Source organism: Aulonocara sp. 'chitande type north' Nkhata Bay, linkage group LG19 (assembly GCF_057382095.1).
Source record: "Aulonocara sp. 'chitande type north' Nkhata Bay isolate Kocher_YH1m ecotype deep benthic linkage group LG19, A_spYH_male_GT1.1, whole genome shotgun sequence".
NCBI classification, from domain to species: domain Eukaryota; kingdom Metazoa; phylum Chordata; class Actinopteri; order Cichliformes; family Cichlidae; genus Aulonocara; species Aulonocara sp. 'chitande type north' Nkhata Bay.
The window spans coordinates 14,675,350-14,684,721 of NC_141362.1; the positions used below are offsets into that span (position 1 = coordinate 14,675,350).

The 9,372-nt window shown below is 41.3% G+C and overlaps 1 protein-coding gene across 1 annotated transcript; it reads right to left on the reverse strand.

Moving 5' to 3' along the window:
• Nucleotides 1-380: 380 nt before the first annotated feature.
• LOC147306705 (alcohol dehydrogenase 1) lies at nucleotides 381-5,018 on the reverse strand. The gene is made up of 9 exons (XM_086273908.1): nucleotides 4,871-5,018; nucleotides 3,856-3,957; nucleotides 2,236-2,377; nucleotides 2,057-2,144; nucleotides 1,735-1,954; nucleotides 1,372-1,632; nucleotides 1,133-1,265; nucleotides 663-801; nucleotides 381-569 (listed from the first exon to the last, which is right to left on the reverse strand). Exons 1-9 carry the CDS (start codon nucleotides 4,886-4,888, stop codon nucleotides 536-538), a joined length of 1,137 nt encoding a protein of 378 aa, XP_086130034.1. The 5' UTR covers nucleotides 4,889-5,018; the 3' UTR covers nucleotides 381-535.
• Between the last annotated feature and the right edge of the window lie 4,354 nt (nucleotides 5,019-9,372).

Below are 9,372 nucleotides of genomic sequence, written 5' to 3' on the forward strand. Positions count from 1 at the left end.
CGTGTATAACCCCTGTCAATATTTGAAGCAAGAATCTGAGTGAGAAAATATAAAAGGCTTTCTAAAGGGGTTTATAGGAGAAAGTTAATAGCTTTAACTCTTTTAGCTGAAATATTGCCTCCTTTTGATGTTACCAGGAAAGTAGTGCAACAGGCAGAAATAGCTGTGGTAATAAATCCATGATCTCATCACTAGTAGTGTAATTTCAACACTGTTTGCCAACCTAAGTACATATAGTTGATTAGACAAGTCTGTAAATCTAAACTGACTAGAAAGCTTGTGCCACACTACAACCAGTGAAATAGTGAACTGAATTACAGCCTCTGCACCGACTTATAAAATAACACAACCAAATCTGATCAGAAGTGAGGAAACCAGTCATCTGTTAAAACCATTTATTTTGCTGCACAATCACTCCTCAGATTTTGATCATGTGAACACTGATGATAATTCTTACAAACACAATCTGCACATAATCTGTTGAATGGTGTTCACTGTAGAGCATGGCTTCAGATTACTGAGGAATGAAGTGGTCTTACTGTGGAGAAACACTCAGAACTGTCCGGATGCTGGGAAACAAATACAAAGCACAAATTAGAAGACTTGCACCTATTAGTTTTTCATTTTTGCATCTAGTTAGTAATAATTGAGAAAGTATGTACCATTTGCCGTGCTTCATCAGTTCAATGGCATCGTTGACCTGGTCCAAAGTCATTTTATGAGTGATGAACTCATCCAGCTTCACCTTCTTGTTCAGGTAAGCTTTAACCATCTCAGGGACGCCATCCTTACTTTTAAATCCTGAGCCCCAGATATAAAAAGCATATTATAACATCAATTAGTCTTTTCTCACTTCAAGCCTTCTGGCCACTGTCACAGCACAGGAGGTACTGTTCCTGGTAATTTGGTGTGTGAAACCAATTATGGAAAATGTGCAGATGTTTGAATGTGCTGAATACAACCTGGTGCTTTTCAAAGTTCTGCACTCAATGTGCTGATGTAAAGCTGAAGAAAGTTAGATGCATATGGATGCAGAAACACCTCCCCAAAACTGGAAGCTGTGCTCAGTAATGCTGCGGTGGTGGTTACATTAAATTACATTAGTTAGTGTGGATGATCACATGTGCCTCACCTCCAAACAAAGAGCCCTTCCATGTACGTCCAGCAATGAGCTGAATGGGTCGGGCTGCAAAGTCGTGGAGATCAGTCCAGCCAACCAGCACGCTGACACCCCAGCCTTTGATACAAGACTCCAAGGCACTGCGCTACATGATAAAACCAGCCAAATGTCAGCTGACTTGTAAACATAGGGTTCTTGACCATATTTACAAACTGATCCAGTCTTCATTCGAATTTGTCAGTCTGCCTCACCATGACTGCCACGTTCCCGACACATTCCAGGGAGTAGTCCACACCTCCACCAGTCATCTCAGCCAAAACTTCATTGATGGGTTTGTTGTGATCCTTTGGGTTCACAAACTCAGTGGCTCCAAACACTTTGGCCTTCTCAAACTTGTCTGGATTGATGTCAACAGCGATAATCCTTTTGGCTCCTGCAGCCTTGCAGCCCATGACTGCAGCCAAACCCACAGCTCCCAGACCAAACACGGCACAGGTGGAGCCCGGCTCAACCTGGAGGAAAAAAAAACAGTCAGTTTGGATACTCTGGACTTGTTAAGACTTCATACAGTAACAAACATCAATCTTCGCCTGCTGTCAAACCTACATACACACCTTAGCAGTATTAACAGCTGCCCCATATCCAGTGCAGACCCCACACCCAAGGAGGCAGACTTTGTCCAGAGGAGCAGCCGGGTCGATCTTAGCCACAGCCATCTGGTTCATCACAGTGTACTCAGAGAAGGTGCTGGTCCCCATAAACTGCAGCACCTTCTTCCCCTTACAGGTGAACCTGGATTCTGCTAAAGCCATCACATCATGACTATCAGCAGCCCTGTACAGAAAACATTGGTTAAAAAATATAGTACTTTGTGGCAGAGGGTACATATAAAACAAATTCTACGATTAAGCGAAATTAAGAAAACTATTAACTCACCAGCCTTTTTCACACTGATTGGTCTTGGGATTCTTACAGAAGCGACATTCCCGACACTGGGAGATGAACAGAGGGATCACCTTGTCTCCTAAAATTCAAAAACAAGGCTGAGAATGCTGCATCTTACAGAGACCACCTGGTGAACATGACAAGACAGACAAATGAAAGCTTTAACTGACCTGGCTGAAACTCAGTAACGCCGGGGCCAACGCTCTCTACTATGCCAGCTCCCTCGTGTCCAAGCACTGCTGGGAAGCCATCTTTGTGCATACCCTCAAAAAGGTGGTACAGGTCAGTGTGGCACACTCCAGTTGCAACGATCTGCATGAGAACACAGATGATTGTTTCTTTTGGACACTTGAAGAGTTTGGCTTGTGGTTTTATCTGTGCAGTTTGCTAAGCTTTTTACCTGAGATAGCAAGAATGTGAAAGAAATGGAAACGCAAGGGAATGGATAAAACTCTGTCTTTTGCTATATACCAGAAATACACCCAAAATGAGGAAGCATTTTGTTAAATAAGAACATTTCTGGGGTTAAAATTTCCCCCGGATGTTATTAGGTCTTTATCCGAGTCCAGTGGCTAACATCTCTGTCCTGATTTTTCATGGACTTTTAGAGATTAAATACAGTGGCTACACCCCATCAAACCTGGTCAGACATGGTTATTCTTTGTGGTAAAAGGTGTCCAAGTCCCACAGTTTCTTTTGTCATACTGTGTGGATAGTGTACTGCAATTCCATAATGACTAGTTAAAAAAAAAACTGCTCACTGTCACCTACAGCTTTTAGCCTTAGAATCATTTTGAACAGTATTAAATGGTATAGAACCAACAAGTACTACTGAAAGACAATATTTTTCATATCTGCTCCCATCAGAGATTCAGTTTTTAGATGATAGCCTCATTTGCTAGCTAATGATAGCTGATAAAAAGCTGCATTAGTATACTTTATTAGAGCTAAAGGCAAGATCTACTGTGTGACATTGTAGGTCTCATCTCTGCATCTCTGTGCCTCTTGTCAGTCAACTGGACATGAAATCTTGGAGAAGATGAGCCTGGAATTACTTTAAGATCCTAAAAAGGAGCTAAGAGTTATTTTACAGAGCATCTGATGGTATTCTGACTGCATTTCACATTGAAATGTGCTGACATGTCACTAAACAATGTTGAGCAACATTTTGAAAGGAACGTAATTTCACTGGGTCTGACTGACATCATACGTCCGCAAGTAAACACTGTCTTATTTGTCTGATCTACAGGGTGGGGCAACCAAGCACACCATTGGGTTTTTTTGTGACATTACCAATAAGTTTGATGTGTCACATGGCCCTCTTCCTATTGAAAAAACAAAAGTTGTATCCAAGATGGCCGACTTCTAAACGGCCACCATGGTCACCACCCATCTTGAGGAGTTTGCCCCCTCACATATACTAATGTGCCACAAACAGGACTTTAATATCACCAACCATTCCCATGTTATTACAGTGTATCCATATAAATGGCCCACCCTGTATATTTTTTTATGTCTATTTTTGTCACCTGCACTTTGTCCTTGTCAGGTTACAGCTGATTTGAATATTTGAATATTAGCTAAGAAGTGGAGATTCTGCTCTTTAGTTATCCGAGTTTTTATCTTTCAGATTTTTCACTTTTGCCTTATTACCCATTTTTTGTGTTTCACCATGAGAAACAGTTTCCTGCAACTTTTGCTTAGATTAGAACCCACTATTATGATTCCTTTCATTCACCAACACAAGTGCACTAAGAGATATCTGTGAATGTGTGTGTGTCGATTCTCACCTTGATCCGGACCTCATTGGCCTGAGGTGGGGCTACCTCAATCTCCTCAATCACCATAGGCTTGTTTGGCTCCCAGGCCACTGCTGCCTTGCACTTGATGACCTAAAGTGGCAGCGTGAAATGTCACATTTTTGGGGTGCTGCTGAACTATACCAAGATGGGTTTCTGGAGAGTTATGACAAGCACCTACTCATGTAGCATTTGTAATTTGAAGTGCATTAATGCCTGCCTGGCACAACTCGAGAAATTTCAAACATCTTTAAATTATACTATTCAACTGGTGCAAGCAAGAGTTTGTGCAAAAGAGCCACTGTTTAACAGCAGATTGGTTTTAATAGTTCAGATAAGGCTTTTCCTGCAGAAGGGCAAACATCATATGACAAGGAACAGTCTAAAGTCCATGTCTCATTTAGCAAATGTAGTAAATGTAGACTCTGGAAATTGAATAACACAAAATAAACCATTCACTAAATCACATGTTGTTACATTACATAAATAAAGGGGCTTTTTTGGTCATTATTTTTGAATTCCCTGCACTAAATTCTTGGGCATGCGCCATACTTTTCTTTTGGCCTTCCACAGCAGCATCCTTGCCAAAATTTGCAGTTGCACAAAACTGTCTCGATGGCTTGAAAGTGCATTCCAAATAGGAAACGCAATATTTCACAGATGTATTTCATCACAGTTTTATTGCAATCAAAGTAGTAACTCTAGGCTGGGCTTAGTGGAATAAACATGCATGTGTAAAAGGATATAGGTTAACAACTGCTCAACTGCCCTGAAACCCTTATCTGTAACACTTTCGGCTATTACAGTGTTCATGACACACCCACCCACATTTAGACACAGAGGTACAGCAAAATACATTTCAACCAAGTACAATATTTTAATGTGAGGTTTGCAACAACATTTTTTGAAACAACAAAACAAAAACAAACAAACAAACAAACAAACAAACCCACATTAAAACATTAAAGCTGTAAATGAGGCCTCCCATGTGGAATTATGTACCTACCTTACCAGCGGTGGACATTTCTGCAACTATGACAGAGTCACAAAAAAGTTGAAAGCAACAGGAGCTGCAGGACTGGAGTCAGAGAAACTTGCTTGGACTTGCTGCTAAAATACTACAGCTGGAGAGGGAGTTATGCAACCACCAGATGGGCAGGGACTTTTCAATGATTGCAAACTGAAAACGTTTTTTCTTCTTCCCTTGCTTAAACTCATATGGAGAATAGATATGGAGGCTGCTATGTTTGCACAAACAACCCACAGTCAACACAGATGATAATAAATCATGGAAAAACTCACTTTTGTACTGCGTTTATCAAAAACTATGACAACTTACAGAGCTACCTGACGCTGTATTTCTGTTATTTTGTTTGAGTGGCCATCGTGAGTCATTTATGCTGAATGGCATAAAAATTTACATTCATTTCTTTATAATTACACAGTTTATGACACTCAACAACAATCATCACAATGACAAATCCACTGAATTGTTCTATAATTTTGAAAACTTTATATAGTATGTCAAGGAGGTGAAAGATTTCGGTGGCACTCAGGCTTCACATTCACAGTTTGGAAATTTGACAGATGATTTCTTAGTCAACTGTACAATCACAGGTGCGTAACAGTAAGTTGGCACATTAGAAATGTTATCTTTTGGATTTGTGTACAATGTAACTGGACTTTAGTAACAGTTCTAGATATTGCATCAGCCCTTTAGTCTTATATAGATAAAGGTCAATATACAAGTCTTTGAGAGAACTCCCATCATAAACTTTATAATTATCAACTACCCTTCTCAAGACCTTGAAATAAAACTTGCTACAAACTCTCAAGCTCATTCCAGTCCAGGCTGTCAGTTATCTGTACCCCCAGAAAATCCCTGGTGACTACCTCAACAGCACTGTTGTCATTGATGAGAGTTTTGTCCTGAATTCGATGATCATCTCCTTGGTCTTCTTGACGTTTCGGAACAGATTGTTAGCACTGCACAGATCCACGGCTTCACCTTATCTCTATAGGACAGGTCGCTGTTGTCCCTAATGAGACCCACCACTGTTGTGTCATGTGCATACTTGATGATGTGACTAGAAGCAGATGCAGCACTGGAGTCATGTGTCACAGCGTGAACAGCAGTGGGCTCAGGACACAGACCTGAGTGGAGCCGGTGGAGCCGATGGAGATGGAGATGCTGTTTCCCATTCGCTGACTGAGGTCTGTTGGTGAGGAAGTCCAGCAGCCAGTTAACCATGGGAGTGCTGACTGTTTTCTACTCCAGATGTACCAAGCTCAGGTGAAGAACAGAGGAAATGGCGTCCTCTGGAGAGCGGTTTGGCTGGTAAGCAAACTGGAATCGGTCAAATATGGGAGGCATTAAAGATATGTAGTCCTTTACCAACTTCTCGAAGTTCTTCATCATTATGGGAGTTCGTGCAGCAGGGTTGTAGTCATTAAAACACGTGATGGGCACAGGGATGATGGTGGCAGACTTGAAACATGATGGAACCACAGTCTGCTCCAAGGAGTTGTTAAAGATATCTCTAAGGACGTTTGCTAGCTGGTCACCGCACTCCCCGAGTACTGTTGGGGTTTTTATTATGAGAGACAAGACAAATATGCTCCAATTATAAGTTTTCACAGATAATTAATAAAACATTTAAAATTTTAAATTAGTTTTACATGGCGTTGTAGGCCTCTCTCAGGCTCAAAGGCTGCCGCACCCAGGCAGTATACACTTTTTACTGCTGGTCACAGAAACTGAATGTTGACATGGTTGGTCGAAAGAGCTGAGAGTGGCCTTAGGTCTGATACCAGCTCACGGCCAATCACCAGCTCTGCAGCTTTCTGGACCTCTCCTTATTTGGGGACGCCCTTTTGCAGGCAACACTCCCGTTACGATGAAACCACGTTTTGTTCTCCGGTCAGCCCCGTAGAGTTGAAGAAGGGGTGTAAAGTGCATACCATAACAGCAGATTTATGATCAAGGCCACATTCCTGTGAGGGGGTTGTGAGGAAGTGTTGTCTCTGTTAGTATCAGAGTAAAAGTCTACTTCCAAAACTCCTACATTACACTGTGTGCAACAAAGGACAAAACACAAATATGTGATACTAATTATGAGATATTAGCCTTAAAGATCAAAATAAATTCCAACAGTACCCATCCTGGAATGTTTTCCGTACATTCACTTTTCCCAGTGTTTTCCCAGACATCATCCGCATTGAGATTCAGCGCTTTCTCATCCGCGTGAAGACTGGCTTTTATTGCAGAGGTGTTGTCTGTTGCAAATCTACAGAAAGATTCGTTGAGGTCGTTGAGGAGGTGTGGGTTGTTGTCATACAGTGTAGGAGTAGCCTTATAAGCTATTATTGCTTGAATCTCCTGCCACATGCACCTGGTGTTATAGGGTCACAGAAGAAACTGAACCTTCCAGCATAAATGCACAGTTCAGGCTGGCTCTAGCTGTCTTGAACACAGCCTCATCACTAGACTTAAAAGCAGCATTCCATACTTTTAGCTTTTTGCGTGCCTCCGGTGTCATCCAAAAAAACCCAAACAAACCCTAAATTGGACATTATATCTAGAAAAGTTCAGGACTGTTGTTCCCTGTTAAAATGTCCCCCAACTATTTAAGAGTATTCCAACGGTTGTGAAACAATCACCTCACAAACAGCTGGCAACTTAAAAAGATACAGTTATGATCAAGTTTAACTGCAAGCAAAATGCATTTCACACCAACAGCATACTGTGGGGTTGGCACAAAGTTTTCCAAATAGTTTCTTTTTGCACCTGAACAGGACCTTTTGTAAATATGGGCTCTAACTGTTCACCTGGGGGAATGAAGAAACAAATCTGGTCATTAGGAATCAAACAACAAACACATTACTCTGAGCTAACGTCATTTCGTTATTTCTAATGTGTGACTTGTGATGACCTTCCCACTATCAAGAAAGTCCTGACCTGCTTTTATTGGTGATTGGCCGGCATGAGAGCATAGTCAGCTAATGCAGCTCACATGGGTCTTCCAGGCTATAAAAGCTGGTCTAGATGTACTATCCAGTCTCTACTCTACCCTACCTGGAAGCACCCAAATTGCCACTTGGTTATATTATGATAGGTTTTTATGTGAACTATGGGAAATTGCCCTTTGTCACCCACTTTGAGTGAGGTTGTGACAAATGGGAGATGTTCAGTCCATTGGTAAGGTTAAAGTTTGGGTCAGTGCTAACTTGTTTGCTAACATAGCTTAAAGCTGTTCTGCTTTTTGAGTACAGCCCGATACAATATCTTAATAAGTTCCGCATAAGATAAGATTTGGATTGGTTACATTAAGGTTGAGCTGTTCTGTGGTTTATGCTGGAGGAGAACAACAATAGTCACCATTTTGCCTGGCCATTAAACACCTGTATTTTGGGATGAGTTTAGCTTCATGAGCCATGCATCCCCTTTAATAGGCTTAAGTGGCTGACCTCAACAGAGGAGCATGCTTTCTCTTTAGTCTGGCAGAAAATGTGGTTGAAGTCATTTTCTTGTGGTTTGTGGCCTTATGAAACACATGGCTTGAGTTTTCACAATTGGTTGTGGCATAACTGTGCCACAAGTGTAACTGGTATGACTTGAATAATGTTATGTTTTAAATTTAGTAGTTTGGTCTGGCAGCTTTGGTGTAGACAACATTGACTGAGCTTTGAATTGGCGTGAATTTGGTTGGTTCCCTCTTTGGTGGCAGCTTGGATGTTTTGGTTGTTTTGCTACTATGGCTGATTCTCATGCTTTAATTTGATTTTTGATTTCTGACTACTAAAGATTTTGCGAAGCAGTGTGGTGTGTTTGTTGCTGCAGGCCATGTGATGAGGTCGGGTGTACATTTAAGTAACAACACTTTGATTTTTACTTGATGTTGTAAGGTCAAATGATTTCCTGTTGACCCCATTTGCAAGAATGGATTTGCTATTTGGCGCAGATAATACTTGCACGCGCTGCTTTCTTAGTTGCAGCCTACTGTTATTGATTTGCTGCCAAAGGAAGATCAGCACTTGATGCAGCTTACCTCTTACTTCTAGGCAGTAAAGGCTGCCCCAGATTAACTGCTCCATCTCTGTTTCACTTCACTGGCCACCAACTCATCAGTGATGTTTGTCTCCTGATGGGGTAGTTTAATAAACTCTCTTTTAAGTAAACTTGTCTCCCTTCCTTAAGACTAGCATCTTGACAGCCAACCTTACACTGAGACGATTTCTGATAAGGCTTCAGTCAATAACAGATTGATCAACTGAAAGATCAGATGCATCAGCTCCTGTATGCAGTCTTTGCTTTCAGACTTCCAGATACACTCCATTGACTGGAGGTAATTTTTAACCCTGCCACTACCAACTTCTTCAAATTTGCACTGCAAATCATGCTGAAATACACCAGGATTTGGACTAAAACACATTGGTAATCACTTTGTTACGGCAAAGAATACTATTGTTATGCAGTCAAACAGTTGTCTTTGGCATTGTTTTTGCTGA